At 45.4% G+C, this 20,789-nt stretch overlaps 1 protein-coding gene across 2 annotated transcripts; it reads left to right on the top strand.

The window, feature by feature from the left end:
* Nucleotides 1-3,154: 3,154 nt before the first annotated feature.
* On the top strand, nucleotides 3,155-17,830 carry DNAJC19 (DnaJ heat shock protein family (Hsp40) member C19). Of its 2 annotated transcripts, none has more exons than XM_048505122.1 (6): nucleotides 3,155-3,274; nucleotides 8,736-8,787; nucleotides 11,037-11,110; nucleotides 12,436-12,512; nucleotides 13,942-14,012; nucleotides 17,421-17,830. In XM_048505122.1, the coding sequence occupies exons 1-6, from the start codon at nucleotides 3,272-3,274 to the stop codon at nucleotides 17,489-17,491; spliced, it is 348 nt and encodes a 115-aa protein (XP_048361079.1). In that variant the 5' UTR covers nucleotides 3,155-3,271; the 3' UTR covers nucleotides 17,492-17,830. The 2 variants fall into 2 exon arrangements, with proteins under 2 accessions (XP_048361079.1, XP_048361078.1); XM_048505121.1 differs by having other exon boundaries at nucleotides 13,939-14,012.
* Nucleotides 17,831-20,789: the final 2,959 nt, after the last annotated feature.

Below are 20,789 nucleotides of genomic sequence, written 5' to 3'. Positions count from 1 at the left end.
TTCCCAAAGAATTATAGTTCTGTTGAAGCAGCAATCAAAAAAGTGAAGATGGAGTTAAAGAAGAATGTAGATCCATATAAAGGGTGTATGGAATATAGGCTCATTCCGCACATGCAAAATAATGCACTTTCAAACTGCTTTCAGTGCTCTTTGAAGCTGTGCGGAATAGCAAAATTCACTTGCAAACAGTTGTGAAAGTGGTTTGAAAACGCATTATTTTGCGTGTGCGGAAGGGGCCAAAGAGCTACCATCTGATTTGACCTCCCTGAAAAGAAATGTTCCAAGACAATGACTATGAGATGGAACTAGTGGCATGTGGGCCACTGAGAGAGGATGAAACCCGACTCAATCCAGATCCAGCAGTAGCAGAAAAAACTTCATCCATGCAGAGAAAAAGAATTTCCCCCTTCATAATACAAAACAAAGAGTACAGAAGCAGTTCAGCCACCAGTTTTCTTCTTGTCCATTTTATTCTTAGAATTCCATTATCAATGCAATTTTTAAAAGGGGGGGAATTAAAAAAGGGAGTCAAAGGGAAGCCTAGGTGAAAGGTAAGCTCTTCCTGAGAGAAGCACTTTCTGAGAGAGAAGAGGGAAAATCTAGAGTGTATAGTCAGTTAAGTCTGTCTAATACCATTGTGTTCTATATTCCATACTGACAAGTGTTCAGATACTCTTAGTACACACTAAGAACCCTCTCTTCTCCAAGCCCTGCTCTCCCCAGGCTGCATCCCCCCCAACCCCAGGAATTTCCTAATCCACAGTTGGCAGCCCTGTAGTGTCATCTTTTGAGAAGAAACTGACAATTGCAAATGCACTGCTTTGATTCTTTTAAGAATGTGGATTGCAGCTTTTCTTGTGATGAACAAGTCGTCCATTTCGCATATAAGCATTCTAGTACTCTGCTATGCATGAAAAATGTAAAATGTTTTCCATATCTGTTGAAATGCTAGCTCCTAGCTACAAGTGCATTGTTTACAGCTAAATATGCCAGCCACTCATGACAGAAACATAGTGTGGAAGAACGTAGGCTATATTTCTGTTTGGTAGCTTGGACATAAAATGAAGATTTATTTCTGTTTGTTTGTTTGTTTCCTTTGTGGTTCTTCTTTCTGTAGATGTTAGGAAATAAAATGAATAACCCATAGTTTAAAGTTTTTTCTTGTTATATAAGTGCTCTGGTTTTCACCCAGCTTGAGCAGTCCATTGGGCCCCTGGTGTAAAGAAGTTCAAAGAAAGGTCCTGTTAACATAACAATGCTGTTGTTAGAGATATCAGGAAAATGGGTGTCAGAATTCACACTCAAGACTTCCTTGAGTAATTTACGTAGACATCCTGTCACCCAGTGCATTCCTCCAATGGTATCATAATGCCAATGTGCTTTGATCAGCATTTGAACCATATATTGTTAGTCAAAACATCCCCAAGATTCCAGAATAAACAATGTACCACATGAGGTCAGGTTGGCACCTTGGCTTGACCTAAGCCTTACTTTAATGTTAAATCTCCACCCAGGGGAGGTACCAAGGGGAGTGGGTTGTACAAAGGGAACTTCGCATGTACAGTATGTAAAAGGGAGGGTCTATTTGACCTCACCAATGATGCTGCAATCAGGGCTCCTTCTGCACTTGCAGAATAATCCACTTTCAATGCACTTTGCAGCGGGATTTTACTGTGCAGAACAGCAAAATCCACTTGCAAACAACTGTGAACGAGGATTGAAAGTGCATTATTCTGCAAGTGCGGAAGAGGCCGATTGCTGACTTTATGACTCTGTAAACAGCATAAAACCTGGAAACCTTTTGGTATTCCCCATTTCTGCCTCTATGAAAACTGGTGCTGCAGCCCCAATAATTCTTTTATTTCACCCTACCTCTCATAGTCCTTAATTGGGCCAGGGCTTTGGAGAGCACAGCTGATGTAAATCCTTAGACGCATCAACCCTACTCAGTTCTTTTGGAGGCCAACAGCCGCACAAGCCAAACGAAAGGGTCTGGTGTGACACCATCCAACACACGCCAAGAGCCGCCTCCACCAGCTGGTAGCTTTGTGGAGTCAGAAGAGGTTTTGCAGACTTAAAAAAACACAGGGAGAGGATACTAAGCAACAGAACTCCCATCACAGGTCAACCACCAAAGCTCAGTCTTCAACTAGACACACACCTGAGGTGAGCAGCATCCAGGCGCATGCGAGAAAACATAATGTTGCTGAGCCATGAAAGTGACCAGAGAGCAGTCACTGCCTTTTTGGTCTACTCTCTCGCAGTGTGTGAGGGTAAAACTGAGGGGGGGGGGGTCACCCTGAGCTTGGAGAAACGGGGGCACCACCATTTCCAAATAACTAAATATAATGTGATGTACTCGGAGCTCAACATTGACTGGGAAACTTATAGAGAGAGATCAATTACAGCCGCCGCCCTCGCAGCCCAGACTAGGTGGGTCTGCAACCTGCGGCTCTCCAGATGTTCATGGACTACAAATCCCATCAGCCCCTGCCAGCATGGCCAATTTGTTCATGGACTACAAATCTCATCAGCCCCTGCCAGCACGGCCAATTTGTTCATGGACTACAAATCCCATCAGCCCCTGCCAGCATGGCCAATTTGTTCATGGACTACAAATCTCATCAGCCCCTGCCAGCACGGCCAATTTGTTCATGGACTACAAATCCCATCAGCCCCTGCCAGCATGGCCAATTGGATTTGTAGTCCATGAAAATCTGGAGATTGGATTTGTAGTCCATGAACATCTGGAGAGCCGCAGGTTGCAGACCCTTTTATTCTGGTCGAGGCTTGTAAGCAAACTAGGGGCAGTCCTTGGGCAGGGAAGACTGGGACTGCGACAGGAGCGAAAAGCCAGGCCAAGCCTTGAAAACTCCACGAGGTCGCCCTGAGTCGGGTGCGACTAAATGGCAACGTTTTTACACTGTGTCAAGAAGAGACTAAAAGGCCAATCTGACTACACTGGACAGCTGCTTCTCGGTTTCTCCTCAGAGGCTTTTTAATTTAACGGGGGAAGCGAATCCTCCTCCCAGAGCGACTGTCTCCCTCACAAAGTTTCCCTCAGCTGAGGTAAAAAAAACCTCCCTCAGACAACGAACGCCAACGCGCGTGCGCACTGCCCGCTAATTGCTGCCCTTTGCCGGGGTGGGGGTTGGGGCGGAGGCGGTTGCTGTTTTACGACCCGCGAACTTTGCTTTACGGCAGCAGTCAGGCAGGGCGCGGGAGCGAGCGCGGGGTTTCTGTACCCCCTCGGCGGGGGGCGAGCGGAATCATGGTGAGTGCGCGAGTGGCCGCGAGCTGCTCTCCCTGCCGCCCGCCCGGTCCTCCTGTTGACGGGCAAGGGGCGAAAGGCGTGCTTCTACCCTCCACCCGCTCCCAGTCTTGCAGAAGTGGGAGGCTTCTTCTTTCTATTGAGGCAGGGAGCGTGCAACGCATTGCACTTTAATCCGGGGTAGCGTTAATCCGAATTATCTGCAGCCCTTATACTTTTTGACGTGCATGTCTGGATCTGGATAAAATTGGTTTCTTACACAAGGCAAACCTTTGGTTGTTATTCTATTAGAGGAGGATCCAGGTTGTTTCTCAGTGATGACCTTGAGCATGTTAAAGGGGTAGTAGAAGAGGGATTGGCTTTGGGAAGTGAGTTGAAGGTGCCTGGACGTGATGCTGATGGGGACAGAATATGTATTGTCGAAGGCTTTCACGGCCGGAATCACTTGGGTGCTGTGTGGTTTCCGGGCTGTATGGCCGTGTTCTAGCAGCATTCTCTCCTGACGTTTCGCCTGCATCTGTGGCTGGCATCTTCAGAGGATCTGATGGATGCCATCAGATGCCAGCCACAGATACAGGCGAAACGTCAGGAGAGAATGCTGCTAGAACACGGCCATACAGCCCGGAAACCACACAGCACCCAAGGGGACGGAATAGTTTCCCGCGCAGTTTTGCAGAGAGCCAGTTTCTTGTATGTTGCTGGACAGCTACATTTTTTGCAAGCTCAGGGCCAGCAAATGTTTACACGGCAGAGATATATAGCCTCAGTGGGTATTGTGTTGGCATGTTACTGTCCCACATAAAATGTAGCTGTGTGTGCAACAGACTGGTTTAAGCAAGACTCTGGGCCCATGCAAAGTCTCATGGGTAAGTTGGTTTTGCGCTATTTAAATCTGTCTTACAACCGCACACCTGGAGGACAGCTCTGTCACCTGTTTTTCTGAGCTGGGGTAGTCTAGTGGCTAAGGAAGTTGCCTGTGATCTGGGGAGGTCTACACTTCAGAACCTCATTTCTGGTACAAACTCACTTGGTAACTGGTTGTTGTGGGCTTTCCGGGCTGTGTGGCCATGGTCTGGTAGATCTTGTTCCTGATGTTCCTCCTGCATCTGTGGCTGGCATCTTCAGAGGTGTATCACAGAGAGGTGTGTCTTCTTTCTGTGATACACCCCTGAAGATGCCAGCCACAGATGCAGGCAAAACGTTAGAAACAAAATCTGTCAGATCACAGCCACACAGCCCAGAAAGCCCACAACAACCAGTTGAGTCCGGCCGTGAAAGCCTTCGACAATACATCACTTGGTAACCTTGGATAATCTGTGCTCCTTTGGTTTCAACTCCTCATTTGCAATGTTTGGGTTAATAATCCTGGCCTTCTTTACCAGATTGCTGCAGAGATGATAACCAATATAACTTGTATGAAGAACTTTGAACACCAACACTGTGATGGTGGTTAAATGAAATTCCAGCTCTATACTGAGTGTCTCTCTGAGACAAAAATATTTATTTTATTTATTTATCTGTATACTTATTAACCATCCATCACTGAAGTCCCTGGGTGGGGATAATACTGAGGGTAAACAGTGAAGGATAGTTATCAAACTTTTCCAAGGTAATGGAATTCCAGAAATGGTGGGGAAAAGATTGGTCCGTTATTGTCAAATAATGGTTAAGCATTTTAAAAACATCTTTAATAGAACAACAGAAAAAAATTGTCAAGCTCAACAGGTTTGATGCATGTTAATTACAAAAACAAATTATTGACGGGCTAGTAGGAAAGGACGACTTGGGCACGAAGTTATTTTTAAAGTGACCTTTGTCAAGCTGGCTGTTTATGTTCCTGTTTGGAAAAGTCAGTAGCAAAAACTTTACAGTGCTGCTAAGTTCCCCCCTGGTCGATGTAGAAGGAAGGAGCAAGTCTCTCTCACTCCTACCTACACTAACACTCTGAGCTCTTTGGAAGAAGACAGTCGAGAAAGAGATTCGAACCTAAGAAGAACCATGTTGGATCAGACCAAGTGCCCATCAAGTCCAGCATTTCATTCAGACAATGGCTGAACAGCTGCCTCTTAGCAGGATGACTAAGCAGCATTCTCCCACCCTTGCTCTGAAGCTGCTGATATAAGCGGCAAACTGCCACTGGTATTGGAAAGAGTAGATAGCCATTGTGACTAGTAACCATTGTAGCCCCATCCTCTATGAATTGGTCTACTCTCCTTTTAACTAATCAGTTGACTGGCGTTCAACCTTTTTTCCAACATAGATTTTTGTCATACTTTACTGCAGGTTTTTTGCACATACCCTGCTTATAAACCTCTAGAGATTGGCTGCTGTTGGAAACAGCATGTTGGCCTAGCCCAGTGGTGGCAAACCTTTGGCACTCCAGATGTTATGGACTACAATTCCCATCAGCCCCTGCCAGCATGGCCAATTGACCATGCTGGCAGGGGCTGTTGGGAATTGTAGTCCATAACATCTGGAGTGCCAAAGGTTCGCCACCACGGGCCTAGCCACTAGTGGGGTGTTGACCCTATTCCAAATGCAATTGTTAAGTTCTTAAGTTGGTCAACTTGGTCTGTCTAGGTTCATTAATTCAGATGACATAACTGCTAAAGGCCCTGACCTGGAATGCCCAGACTAGTCTGATCTTGTTAGATCTCAGAAATGAAGCGGATTGGCCTTGATTAGTACTTGCATGGGAGACGACCAGGGAATCCCAGGGTCGCTACTCGAAGGTAGGCAATGGCAAACCAATTGCCTTGAAAACACTACAGAATCACCAACACTACAGAACTAGCCTGCTGGATCAGACCAGAGTCCATCTAGTCCAGCACTCTGCTACTCGCAGTGGCCCACCAGGAGCCTTTGGGAGCTCACGTGCAGGATGTGAAAGCAATGGCCTTCTGCTGCTGCTGCTCCTGAGCACCTGGTCTACTAAGGAATTTGCAATCTGAGATCAAGGAGGATCAAGATTGGTAGCCATAGATCGACTTCTTCTCCATAAATCTGTCCAAGCCCCTTTTAAAGCTATCCAGGTTAGTGGCCATCACCACCTCCTGTGGCAGCATATTCTAAACACCAATCACACATTGCATGAAGAAGTGTTTCCTTTTATTAGTCCTAATTCTTCCCCCCAGCATTTTCAATGGATGCCCCCTGGTTCTAGTATTGTGAGAAAGAGAAAAAATTTTCTCTCTGTCAACATTTTCTACTCCATGCATAATTTTATAGACTTCAATCATATCCCCCCTCAGACGTCTCCTCTCCAAACTAAAGAGTCCCAAACGCTGCAGCCTCTCCTCATAAGGAAGGTGCTCCAATCCTTCAATCATCCTCGTTGCCCTTATCTGCACTTTTTCTATCTCTTCGATATCCTTTTTGAGATGTGGCGACCAGAACTGAACATAGTACTCCAAGTGCGGTCGCACCACGGCTTTAGATAAGGGCATGACAATCCTTGCAGTTCAACTCCTTTCCTAACTTGGTGTCAGGCCTGCGCCATTCTAGGCCCAGCAGTTTTCAGGTCCACACTCCAGCTGCAGATGGCCCGGCCATTATCATCGCTCAAGGCTACGGAGGCCTCCCCCTGCTTGCAGAGTAACTAGTTCAATAGAGCTTAGCCATTCATCCTTATCTGCCTTCCTGAAGGAGTGAACTGTCAGCCCAAACAATGCTGTTGTTCCCACTGTCCTTTCACATGCTGATATTATGGGAATGTGAGGGTGGGCGGAATCCAGGGGTTGAACTAAACTGTAAGGTATATACCAGGGGTCAGAGAGCCAAACCCCCAGTTTCAGCTATCTGAGCCTGGGATGAAACAGTTCCAATAAAGCTCTTGAAATCCTCCCGAGTCTTGTTGATGACTGGAGTAACAGACCCTTATACTTGGGTGCCACTTGAAGGCACTTTCCATCACCACCAACTGCTAGTATCCTAGTTCAGGAGTGCTGAACCTGAGGCAAAAGTGAGAGACCTGCAAAACCTGTAACCACGATGCTTGAAGCAATCATCCTTAACTCTGGCCACTAACTTGCCACCTCCCATGAAACCACTTGTAAGACGGTAACTATGGTGTATTTTATTTACATCACTGTGGGAGCTACTTTTCTATGTGTGCTCCATAAGACTGGGAGCTACATTTAAAAGGCACAACCACAGGAATGGGGACAGGGATCTTTCCCTTGAAGGCGGCATGAGATTGCATTACATCACTGGGTGAATGCAGGGGTGCAGAACGGGTTCTTGGGTGGCATAGCAGTTAAGTGCTTGCACTGCCACTCACACCGTCAGGAGTTCGAGCCCCCTGTGGGTCAGATATCCTGGCAGCTGGCTCATGGTCAACTCAGCCATCCATCCATTTCTTGGCCGGTGTAAAGAATAGCCGGGGAAAGCAATGGCAAACTACCCCACAAAAACGGCTTGCCTATGAAATCACTCCTCGCAGTGGTACCCCAGGGTCGGACACGACTGAAGGGGAAACTTTACCTTTTTAGGTGAACAAAACTAGGGGTCAGACATTTTTAAAAATTGATGTTAGTTGACTTTGAACATGTTTCCAGTTATAAGCAGTCCATCTAAATATATACACAGAAAAATAGTTCACTATATTGGGAAGCAGCTAATTAAAATAAAACTGAGGCCCCTTCCGCACACGCAAAATAATGCATTTTCAAACCACTTTCAAAACTGTTTGCAAGATTTTGCCATTCCGCACAGCTTCAGAGAGCATTGAAAGCAGTTTGAAAGTGCATTATTCTGCATGTGTGGAATGAGCCCCAGTTTTATGGGTAAACTTGAAGCGCTGAATCTTGTTCCCCAAAGACATTTAGTTAACGTATGGCTGAGGGTGAATACATATCTTTCCAAAGTCCAGGATTCTGTCAGCTGGTTCAGAGAGCAATTTGACAGTGAGAAACAGAAGTTTACTATTTCGTTACTTCATTTATATCCTGCCTTTATCTCCAATGGGGACCCCAAACAGCTTACAGTTATTCTCCTGTCTTCTATCTTATCCTCACAACAGCCACCTGAAGTAAGTGAAAGGGGATTCCAAATGGAGTATTCTTTTTTTGTTCATTGTCCACTAAGTTTAGAATGAGCACACACAAGTTTTGTGCCCTTTTAAATGGGGGGCGGGCTTTCATATTTCAAGAAATGCAGACACGATTTCTTCCCTGGCCCAGAAATTTATTTCCGAGGGTACGTCTAGCCAAAAGGACTTCACCGCCAGCAGTTATGCCTTATACCGCTCTAATGCAAGAAGAGCGTGACAATTAAGGCCCTCTGGAAAGTGTAAGCAACCTTTATCCCATCCATTTTATGGAGGCCTCAAAGTGTTTTTCTTTTATCTGTCAAGCCATTTGAATGCCAACAGTAAGTATACTTAATGCAGTGAAATGACTGCTTTATCACTTTTACAGTATTGCTTTATCACTTTTACAGTATTGCTTTCCCCTTTCCTTTTTAGGCTAGTACTATGATAGCCGTCGGTCTGACAATAGCTGCCGCTGGATATGCAGGTTTGTGTACGGAGTGCATGTTTTATTTCTGGCTGCTTGAAGGGTGCTACACTGTAAATGGATAATATCATTCCAGCATTAGGTACAGCGTGTTAGTCTCAAAAGGCTATCGTGGTTGATTATCAAAAGCAGAAAGACTGTAGCAGATTGGTGCATTTTAAAGTGGCATGTTTCTAATTTTTTTTAATCTTGTGCATTGTTAAAGAAGAAAGGCTGCACCAATTAGAACAAAGAGACGAAGATTTTAAAAAAGGTATGATAGGAAGATGATTTTATTCCAATATGAGGATAACCCCCACGTGTTTCGCATTGAGCTTCCTCAGGGGGATTAGTGGAAACAGATCTGCTTTGATATTTCACTGATCCTTCTGAAGAAACTCAATGCAAAATGCACACAGGTTACTATCATATTGGAACAAAAGCAGCTTCCGTCTCCACCACTGTTTTTCCTTTGTCTCTTTGCATTGTTAAAGGCTGAGATTTATAATATGATATTTATTTATGATATTCATAAATATTCATAAGTATTTATGATAGTCGATAATTCGTAATTTTAAAAAACGATATTTTCAGTGAAATGCCTCTTGCTCAGTATCATGGAGATGCGGTACTCTTGGGTATGCAACTACTGAATAAAGATATCACAAACTGGTAAAAGGAACTAATATGAAATGCTAGATTTGAGTCCAGTAGCGCCTTGGTTTTTTGGTCTCTAGTGTGCTTCTGGACTCAAATCTAGCTGGTTGTGGTGGGTTTTCCGGGCTGTGTGGCCGTGGTCTGGTGGATCTTGTTCCTAATGTTTCACCTGCATCTGTGGCTGGCATCTTCAGAGGTGTATCACAGAGGGAAGTCTGTTACACACTGTGTCCAGTGAGAAGGGAATGTTTTAGTGGGGTATATATTGTCCATGTTCCAGGGTGGGGAACCAATCAGTAAGTGTTAGGAACAAGATCTACCAGACCACAGCCACGCAGCCCGGAAAACCCACAACGAGTTGAATCTGGCCGTGAAAGCCTTCGACAATACATCAAATCTAGCGGTTCTACTGCAGATCAACACACCCTCTGAAATTAATATAGAAGGGTTATAAGCTCAATTTGGACTTGCTGAGATTATCATGACAACCTGATGGCCTAGAAACATAAAATAATTAAAGCCTTTTGAACTACACAGAAAAATGAGGTTGGCTAAACGCCACTTATTGCTCGATATGCGTTATAGTAGCCCAAGACAAATGATAGACACCTTGATCAGTTGATCCAGTACTATGTAAGATTTGAGGTTCGTTGGATAAATGTTAGCCTTTTCAAAGGTAGTACGTGCAATGACATTCTGAACTTGTGGATATTTTTCTTCCTGAACTCAAGACTGTGTTCTTGCACTGAAGTGTACGCATATATAGCGGTGTATGGGCTTGATGAATACAGATCTGTTTCTTTAGCTGTGCTTCAGAATTTCTTAAAGAATTAGTGAGTCATAAGTAGCAACTTTGCGTGACCTGCCTTGAGTTTCACTAAGAAAGGCAGATTATAAATAATATATTAATATTAATCAATCAATCAATCAATTAATTAATTAATTAAACAAACTTATAGGCCGCCTCATCCCCAAAGGGCTCGAGGCGGCTCACAATATGGCTGTTCTAACGAACAGCAAATGAACAGCATAAAAACTTAAACCCCTTAAAACCTATGCAGCAATAAATTAAAACAACAGAAATATTTTAGAACAAAAGTTGTTTAAAACAGGCGCCCGAACTAAGGCCAAAGAAGGGAGGGAATGGGTAGGGCCCGCGATGTCATCAATAGATCAGGCCTAACCAGAATAAAAAAGATGGAGACAGGCAGCCTCAGATTCGGTGGAGTAGGCCCACGGCCGGCCCCTCCAAAAGCCCGGTGGAATAGCTCTGTCTTACAAGCCCTGTGAAACTCACCAAGGTCCCACAGGGCCCGGACAGCTGGAGGTAGAGCATTCCACCAGGCAGGGGCCAGAGCCGTAAAGGCTCTGGCCCAGGTCAAGGCCAGCTGTATCATCGCGGGGGCAGGGGTCACCAGCAGTTCAATAATATATTGAGGAGAAATCACACCTTGCCAATCTTGTGCACTAGTAGAAAGCCTCTTTAGAGGTGGTGGATCCCATCCTGTCCCTCCTAAGCATGCAGGCAATGCTGGTGCGAAGTCACTTGCGTTGGCAGCAGTTATGGCTTATACTCTTCAGTAGCTGAACTGGAATTCTGACCTTTCTTCAAGGCCGTTACGCATTACAGGCAATGAAACAAATGGAGCCACAAGTGAAGCAAGCTCTTCAGTCTCTGCCAAAAGCTGTGAGTTCATCTGGTTTAATTTTGCCTTCCACCAGCGATGACTTTTGCATGCTTCCGTAGTAATACCATGGTGTATTGTCGGACTGGAACCCGAGCAGCTCAGTAAGCAAGTTACTGGTGTTGTATTTTCAGAGATCCAGGGCTTTTTGACCAAGGTAACAGGAGGGTGTAAAATTATAAAAGTAGGGAGGGGGCATTAGGAGTGGAGAGGCTGGAAGGCTGAAAACATCCGGCATTCTTTAATTGACTTTGTAGAACTGGATGGGTGATTTCATGAGCTTTAGCCCTGTCACAGAATTATAAAGTCTTCGTAGTTATTGGTCATGGCTTTGTGTGCTACTTTTTTTAAAAAAATCTACTTTTTATAACAGGGGTCTCCAACATGGTGCCCATGGGCTCAGAGGTGGGATCCAGCAGGTTCTCACAGGTTCCCGAGAGTAGGTTACTAATTATTTGTGTGTGCCGAGAGGGGGTTACTAATTGGTGATTTTGCCATGGGATTTTTGCCTTAGTTATGCCCCTCCTCTCAGCAGTAGCGCGCAGAACTTGAAGCAGACTAGCAGGAGGTGCACTGGTGTGCGTGGCATCCTGTGCCTGCGTGGATTAGTTTCCCGCCCAAGGACCGGTGCAGCGGCTGCGTCCTTGCCACAGCCCCGCCCAGGAATGCCCCGCCCCAGGAGTGCCCAGCCACACCCCTGTCGTGCCCCGCCCAGCCCCATTGGCGCTACGCCACAGTTTGAATCCCACCACCATGGGAACCTGTTACAAAAAATGTTGGATCCCACCACTGCATGGGCTCCATGGTGCATGCCAGCACCTTTCTTGGCGCCCATTAAAGTGCTTTTAGGAAGTGGGTGGGACTCCTCCCAGCAACGATGGTTGGCCAATTGGCCATGGGTCATCCAGTTAGCTGTGCAGATTAAAATATTGTTTCAGCACCAGCTGCTACCATGTTGTTTGTTTTATTCTCTCTCACTCCTCTTCTGCCTGCACTCCTTGATCTGAGGTTGCGAATGCCTTAGCAGACCAGGTTATCGGGAACAGCAGCAGCGGAAGGCCATTGCTTTCACATCCTGCATGTGAGCTCCCAAAGGCACCTGGTGGGCCACTGCGAGTAGCAGAGTACTGGACTAGATGGACTCTGGTCTGATCCAGCAGGCTTGTTCTTATGTTCTTATGCACTTGGACTTCCTCTGTGTACGTATCTCCACTTCTTGCTGCAGCCATTTTGTGATTGTGCCCACCACCCTATGTCAGACCTCCAAAGATGCCCACAAGCTCAAACAGGTTGGGGACCCGTTTTATAACAATATGTCTTATTTCAGGCCTTCAGTGGTTATTACAGAGGAGGATTTGAATCCAAAATGACCAAGAGAGAAGCTTCTTTAATATTAGGAATCAGGTAAAAAAAAAATTCTTTTCAAGGAACTAACATTGTGAGTTAAATCATGGAGACTTTCTCTAAAGACAGAGAATTCCAGCAGCAACCAGTGACCAACCCCTAGATGTTTTCATGGTGGCTATATTACCTTGAAAGCTGAGATAAACTACACAGGGGTGCAGCTCAGTCTCCATAGCTGCAGAGGTCTATGAACAGTTTCTGTGTGGTGTTTTCTTGCACTGTTCAATATCTCCGAAGCAAGCATTTCACAACAGCCAACCCCCTATTAGAGACCCTAACAGAAACCCTTGACACCCTGTTTGCACAAGAGCATGGGAATTCTCAGATCGCTTGAGCTGGAACTTCAAATGCTGCCTTAGATAGAGCTTCAAAGCAAGGGAGCTGCTTTTCCTATGCAGTATGCCAGGGTCAGGCAGCATTTTTGGGATCCAGGTGCTGGCAAAAATGCAGCATCTGCCTAAGAAGACGCTGATGTGCCTGGAAACAAAACGAGCAGGAGAGAGAATAGTTTTCCTTGGGCAGACTTGCTTGGAGTTAGCCAAGCCTTAGTGGGACAGCCAACGACTCAGGAATTTGCCTTGGAGTTGGCAGAGTCCGGAGGGGAATCGCAGGGCCGGGCTCTTTTCTTTCTCCCGCACTGCTTGTCCCAGCAGCACTAGCAGTGCCTCCGTTACTTGGGTGGGCCCTTGGGGCCAAGCAAAGTGATTATACGTGCTATAGGTTGCCTGCCCCTGTACTGTATCCCGAGGCAGGGAGGAGGGCCAAAGGGAGTAGTGTAGTGGTCAACATGGTATAGTGGTTAACAGCAGGTACACTCTAATCTGGAGAACCGAGTTTGATTCCCCGCTCTGCTACTTGAGCTGTGGAGGCTCATCTGGTGAACCAGGTTAGCTTGTGCATTCCAATACATTCCAGCTGGGTGACCTTGGGCTAGTCACAGTTCTTTGGAGCTCTCTCAGCCCCACCCACCTCACAGGGTGTTTGTTGTGGGGGGGGGGAGGGAAAGGAGATCGTAAGCCCCTTTGAGTCTCCTTACAGGAGAGAAAGGGGAGATATAAATCCAAACACTTCTTCTTTTATACCCTTGCAGACCAGTTAAGTCGGACGAGCTGTTTTCTTTTTGCATGAATGCTGGAATTTCCAAAATATCCTCGTGTAGCTTGGAAATACCTCTTTGCTTGTGGATTACAAAAATTCTGTCAGTAGCAGCTGTTAACCCCACGCGAAGAATGCAGAGTTAGAGCAAACTGAGAAGGAAAGGAGAATTGGAGCAAATAGAGCAAATGGAGGAGGAAAGAAAGCGAATGGAGAAGGGAAGAGAGAAATTAAAAAAGAAGTAGCCTAGCCCTAACAGAAACTGGGTTTTGAAGTTCTTCTGAAAACATTATAGACCTAACGTGGTGTCTTTCTCATTTTTTTGAACAAGCAGTCCTACAGCTAATAAAGGAAAAATCAGAGAAGCTCACAGACGAATCATGCTTTTGAATCACCCCGATAAAGGTAAATGCGAGAGGAAATGGATTTTGTTTGATGTAAACCCATTAATGCTGTTCCTCTTGTCCATCTGGTGTGTCCCATTAGAGGACTTGGCCACCTGTTTTGTACATTCAGGGAAATGAAAGAAGCGTGGAAGCTTTCCTGACCTCAGGCAGGCCATTCCACAAGGTGGGAAGCAGCAGGGAGAATGTGCACGCACAGCCAGTTGGCCGTTCTGGCAGGGGCTGATGGGAATTGTAGTCCATGAACATCTGGAGTGCCATAGGTTGGCCACCCCTGCCCTAAAAGCACCAGATCATTACAGACACAATGAGTGATGTTACATCACAACCTTTACTAGGCAGACTATTTTTACATGGTGGTTTGCCATTGAGCAGGGATGTAGCTTCAGTATATAGCGCCTGTGGCAAGCAGTGGAATTACCCCTCTCCCATCAAAGAACCTACCAGGAGTGGGCACCCAATACAGCTGCTTGCTCCAGGTTTCTTGGGCTTCTGGAAAAGAGTCCAGTGGGATCGAGGGACCGGGGGGAGCCAGTGCTGCAAAAGACCAACGAGGGAGCAGGCAGGCAGTGCGTGCAACGGGGCTGCCCCATTGGAGCGCTTGTGCATGAAGGCACTCTGCTGAGGGTTCTGCCAGGAGGTCCGGGGCCCAGGCAGAGAGGACGGGAGAGTCCCATGAGCGGCCCCAGTGGAGGCCACATGGCATGCAAGCAGTGAAGTTAATAAATACCCCCAAACATCTCAACAAGATATCATGGCCCACAATACCATAGGTTGCTGACAAATCTAGTGAGAGCAACAAAGAGGCACAGCCCTTACTTTCAGACTCACAAATGTGATTTTGGCATTATTTAAAGCAGGGGTGTCCAACTCTGGCCCTCCAGAATGCTGGCAGGGGCTGATGGGAATCATAGTCCATGAACATCTGAAGGGCCTTCATTTAAAGTGTCCTATTAATACATATGCTTTCCTTCAGCTATGTTTCAGACTTCTGGTTCGTTCCAGATTGCTGCAATCCAAATTACACTGCATTGCTTATTGGATGTCCCCGTTGGTTGTTACTGGCTTGCTCTGTGTAATCTGCCCCGAGTCCCAATGAGAGAAGTTTATTATAAATAACGTAAATCAATAGAATAAACGTCTTTAAAATACCATCTTGAAGGAATTCTTCATAAACTGCTGGAATTTTTCTTTTAGGGCTAACGTTGCCCTGAAAACACTTCAGCACTTAAAACTGGTTGAAGACAGATTTAACTAATTCGCAAATGAATTGTGTTGCTGACTGCTAGGCTGTGTGATGAAATTAGATGGATTTAAAAGGTGCTGGTTTGCATGCATACCCCTGGAACTTTATTCAGCTGGAGCTTGACTACAAGCTGGTACTCAAGATACCTTCAGTCACCAGCTCAGGTATTTATTTCAACAAGGATTAAATACCAGACATTATTACTGTTGTTGGCTGATGTATCTTAAGTGCTTTACGATATATTTTGATCCAAAATCTCTATTACCCTAATGTTAGGCTCATTCCACACATGCAGAATAATGCACTTTCAAACTGCTTTCAGTGCTCTTTGAAGCTGTGTGGAATAGCAAAATCCACTAGCAAACAGTTGTGAAAGTGGTTTGAAAATGCATTATTTTGCGTGTGCGGAAGGGGCCTTAGAGTTTTCCTCTGGCAGAAGAGGTTGTGTTTCACCGAGGAAACATTCCGCCCTTAGCAGAGTGGAACTTTTGGTTACAAAAGTGTGAACACAATTAAATCTAGATTAAAGATGCACCGGTGTCATCTATCTAATATTTATGGAGCTTTTAAACTACTTAAACTCAGATATGCATACCTATAACTCTGCCTAGCAGTCAGAAAAGCCCTGACTCACCTGATCTTGTCAAAGCTTGGAAGTCAGTCCTGGTTAGTAGTTGGAAGACCACCAAGGGAGAGTATGGTTGCTATGCGGGCAATGGTAAACCATCTCTGCTCATCTCTTTGTCTTATAAACTCATGGTCCTGAGTTTACTATGAATCAGTTGCAACTTGACTGCACACCATTGTTATGACTCCATCCAACTGATCAGCTTAGGGGTCTTCAAACTATGGCCCTCCAGATGTTCATAGACTACAATTCCCATGAGCCCTACCACTTGCCCATGCTGGCAGGGGCTGATGGGAATTGTAGTCCATGAACATCTGGAGGGCCACAGTTTGAAGACCCCTGGCCTTACAACAATGAAAATAAGTAATCATTTCTTGTACAGCTAATTGTACTTCATTGCCTTTCCAGGTAACTAGAGGTACTGTAACTGAACATGCGCACAAAGAATGTACAGTTATCCCTTCCACATCAAGACTTTCCCCTTTGCAGTTTTGATATATCGCAGGTTGGCATGAGAAATTAAATGGAAATTTGGGGGGAGTTTGCGAAAGCTGCAGATGAGACAGAAAAGGTTTAGAAACTCAGAAATGCATAAAATATCTGTATAGCGTTGTATAACTAGCAGTAAAGCCTGTTGTTCAAACAAATACAGCAGGCTTGAGAAAACTGTTGTTGGGAACGGTGCCCTTTGAGGGGGGGCAACTCCTCCTGCCTTTTCTCCCCACCTTGCCCCTGCTGGATCCCCCCTCTTTGCAAAGCCAGGATCCAGCGTTGCGAATGGGTGGAGTGGGACTAAGGAGATGGAGGGACAGGCACCTTGGTGCCACCCTTTGCAAAATTGGGATTGTGTGGGGAGGGGGAGCCAGCAGGGGGCCTGGGAAGGTGGGGAAAGTCCCTGCCATGGTGGCTTGGTTGGGGGGGGGGGTTGGCATGCAGAGCAATGGGGAGGCTGTTGGGGAACAGTGGGGCAGTGGGTTTCCAGGCGCCACTTCTCTGCTGCAACAGCTTGGTAGGGCGGGAGGGGGCAACGGGAAGGCTGTTGGAGGTTGTGGGCCAGCGAACCGCAAGGCACATCTTCAGCGCTGTTTTTGAGCGCCATGACGAACCCTCAACCAATGGACGCGCAGGACAGTCCTGCGTTCCTATTGGCTGAGGGTTTGCTGTTGGGCAGTTTGCATGTCAGTGAATGATATAAGTAAAGATGTTGTATTTTATTTTTTAATACCGTATAATTTCTCAACGGTTAAAATAAAAGGGAAAAAAATCAGACTTATTTTCTGATACGGAGAGAGGGCCAAAAAGTTTCATGCAGTTTTTGCAGATTGTGGGGGGGGGGGGAGGATGTTCCCCTAACACCAGTGATGTGGAAGGGATAATATTACTCATTGCTAAGCATTCATTTCTTCCTTAATTAAGCTTCTCTTATATTTATTTCTAAAGTTCCATAGAGGCTTTTCTCAGCTCTCAGACGTCATTTGAGAGAAGCCTGGAGCAAGACTTGGGTGAAATGACTCTCACGTTTTCCTTTTGGCCAGGTGGATCCCCATATATTGCAGCCAAAATCAACGAAGCTAAAGACTTACTGGAAGGTCAAGCCAAGAAATGAACACTTTACCTAGAGAGAAAGTTATCCAGCTTGGCAAATGGTGGTACGGAATGGGCCGTGAGGAACTACTTAATTTTTTTATCTTCTCAGAACTGAATCTAAAACTACTTTTGCTAGAAAGATTTGGAAGGGGGGGGGCAGGGAAAGGCTGTTGGGTTTGGCATGAACCAATGCAGCCCCTCCATTGAGCGGCTTTCTGAAGTGTTGGACCTAATTAAGGTTAATCAGATGCAGATACTGTTTGAGGTATCATTGTATTGCTGATCTATGACTCTGGGTTGAAGCACCTGAGACTTACCTTGTGACAGTTTTTCAGGAATAAAGTGTTTTAAATCTTTATATTCTTATAGTGATAAAGTGGGGCATTCGTAATGAAATTGTCATGGAATTCACAGCACACTCCTAGGATGACGTTTTCCACTAATTGTCATGGTTCCTAAACAGTTTAAAAGGGCAATAAAGTTGTTTTGGGAGTCCTCCCTGTATGGCATTATAGTTCAGATATGGAACATCTAAACGACTTTTTTGTCTTCCCATTTCTCCAACCCAATTTACTACAGATCACTTAAACATTTATACATAGACTGAAAGTATGCCCAGTTTAAATTACATAAGGTATTGCTATCGTGGGTTTACCGGGCTGTATGGCCATGGTCTGGTAGTTTTAGCTCCTAAAATTTCACCTGCATCTATGTCTGACATCTTCACCCATATCAGGGTAAGATGTGTTTCTGTCTGAAAATATCTTACTGTGACATGCCTTTGACGATGCCAGCCAGCGATGCGGGTGAAACCCCAGGAGGTAAAATTACCAGACCAGGGACACACAGCCCGGAAAACCCACAAGTCAAATACAAGTGTACCTTCTTTTCTATGCATTAAGAGCAGCCTCATAGTACCATCATACTATGCAAGTGGATACTTGTGCTGTCACATTTTAGAGCCGTGGTGGTGAACCTTTGGCACTCCAGATGTTATGGACTACAATTCCCATCAGCCCCTGGCAGGGGCTGATGGGAACTGTAGTCCATAACATCTGGAGTGCCAAAAGTTCGCCACCACTGTTTTAGAGGTTCTAGGTAATTTTTCAACAAAATGTTGATGAAGGACAGGTACAGAAATAAGATATTGAGGTCTAGTCTGGGAACAAAAAGGCGGACAATGACTGGGTCATTCTCTGCACAGCTTGAAGGGCTAGTGACATTTTCTTTCAAGTTGGAATACCAGTTCTGTAGTCCTGTTTGTCTAGCATTTATAGAATCAGTTACATTCCTCCATAGATGTCCTAAGGTGGCTCACAGAACTTCAGTTTCATTGTTTCAAGCCTTCTTTTGATTATTAGAAACATGCTACTATATTCCAGCATAATATAAAGGATTTACATGACGTTTTGGCTGAAGAATCTAATCTTAAAACTGTAGCTATTGTATGAGCATAAAAATGTGTACACCGTGAACAAAAGTATTCCCTGGATTGCCCTGGAAATGCAGCTGTTCTGGAACGGCTTGTGTACAGGAACAAAACAGGCAAGTCAATTTTTTGGCACTGCAGTGGATCTGTACTAAAAGCATGTGAATGTCTACCTGTGGAAGGCATAACTCATCAATAAATTAATTCAGGAGTCTCAAAACTGGCCAGTAACTTCAAAAATGATGGGAATTTTAGCTCTAAAAATGAAGGTGATCTCAACATTCTTGTCAATATTATCTCCAGAACATTCCAGCGTGGTGTAGTGGCTAAGAGCAGGTGGATTCTAATCTGGAGAACCCGGTTTGATTCCCCACTCCTCCACCAGAGTGGCAGAGGCTTATCTGGTGAACCAGATGTGTTTCCCTGCTCCTACATTCCTGCTGGGTGACCTTGGGCTAGTCACAGTTCTCTCAGTGCTACCTACCTCACAAGGTATCTGTTGTGGGGAGAGAAAGGGAAAGGAGCTTGTAAGCCACCTTGAGTCTCCTTACAGGAGAGAAAGATGGGGTATAAATCCAAACTCTTCTTCTATTTGCAATGGTAGTGACAGTTTACTCACTATACAGCACGGAGGCAAGGTCAGTAAACACTGTGGAACATATCCCTCCTTTATGAAAGAAAACTCATTCACTTCTTTCTCTGTGCCTGTGCCCTTTCTTAACCCGTAGTTGTCTCAGCAACTGGGGTGGGGGGTAGAATGCACTATTTTTCCCAGTGTTTTGGGGGTTTGGCTTTAAAAGACCCAAAAATTGTCCCAAAAAAGCTGAAACCTCATGGCAGCTTTTCTGAAATTTGGGGGTATTTCAAAACCACACCTGAAAAATTCCCAGCCGCAGAGCTGAATATAGGAATTGGCTCATCCAATCCTCACATGCAGCTCTGCTGGCTGCCCTGCTGCCTTTGGGGACCACTTGGGCTTTGGAGGCAGTGGGGGAGAATTGGCCGCAGTGATCGGCTGATTTGATCTCTGCACATAGCTCTGCTAGCTGCCGACAAGAAGAGATGGCCAAAAAAGCTGAAACGGGTTTGGGGCTTTTTAAAAATGCTTTAGATATTGAGCTGTGCCTGGATTGGGGGGGGGGGGGGCATGTTCTGCTCGGCTTTATCCGTATGCGCAGCCACTGCTGACAACCACTGAAACGTTCAGACTCCAGCCAAGGTTGAGGTCTTTATGCAGGCTGAAGAGAAGCCTCAGCTGCCAACTACAGAGGAGGCTGTGAGTGGTCTGTAATTTTTTTTTAAAAGCTGCTGACCGACCAACTTGAAATACTGGTAGAAAAGCAGCCAAAGTTACAGGCGTGTCAACTCACAGGATGGGATGAATTGTGCCATCTCTCCGAAGGCTACAGAACTTTAGATTGCCCATTGCAGGGTTTGCAAAGAAACCGCATAATTGGAAGGAGCCACTTACTATATTAGCTGGCAGCTTTAAACAAGTATTTCCTGTTATTCCCTAGGAATTAATGCTGATAAGTTGCAGGCCTGAATCATAAAGCATACATTTGAGACCAATGTTCAAAAAAGCTACTTGAAGGGGATAAAAGGGGCAGGCAGAACTTGCCTAGTTTCTTAATAAAACTAATCAAAATCCAAACGGTGTGTGTTTTTATTTTCAGGTGGATCCAACTGATTTCTTTTTAAAGGATAGTTAATTTATCAAAATGTCCTGAAAAACAGGACCAGACCCTGCTGCTTTGAGGTAAAACCTTGTGGAGTACACAAGCATGGGATGACTTCTGGCACAAATACACACTTTTGTGGTTTTAACCCCAACCCCCCCCCCCCCAAAATGCAGTTGCTTTGAAAGTCAGGGGGGGGCAAAGCACCA

This window comes from Sphaerodactylus townsendi, linkage group LG08 (assembly GCF_021028975.2).
Source record: "Sphaerodactylus townsendi isolate TG3544 linkage group LG08, MPM_Stown_v2.3, whole genome shotgun sequence".
NCBI lineage: Eukaryota > Metazoa > Chordata > Lepidosauria > Squamata > Sphaerodactylidae > Sphaerodactylus > Sphaerodactylus townsendi.
This window is presented reverse-complemented; position numbering and strand designations above follow the sequence as displayed.

Excerpts from the sequence above, each read along its gene's own strand:
- DNAJC19 (XM_048505121.1), top strand. Across the intron at positions 8,788-11,036 it reads AGCTGCCGCTGGATATGCAG|GCCGTTACGCATTACAGGCA; the intron begins GTTTGTGTACGG and ends CCTTTCTTCAAG. Across the intron at positions 14,013-17,420 it reads TTTGAATCACCCCGATAAAG|GTGGATCCCCATATATTGCA; the intron begins GTAAATGCGAGA and ends CCTTTTGGCCAG.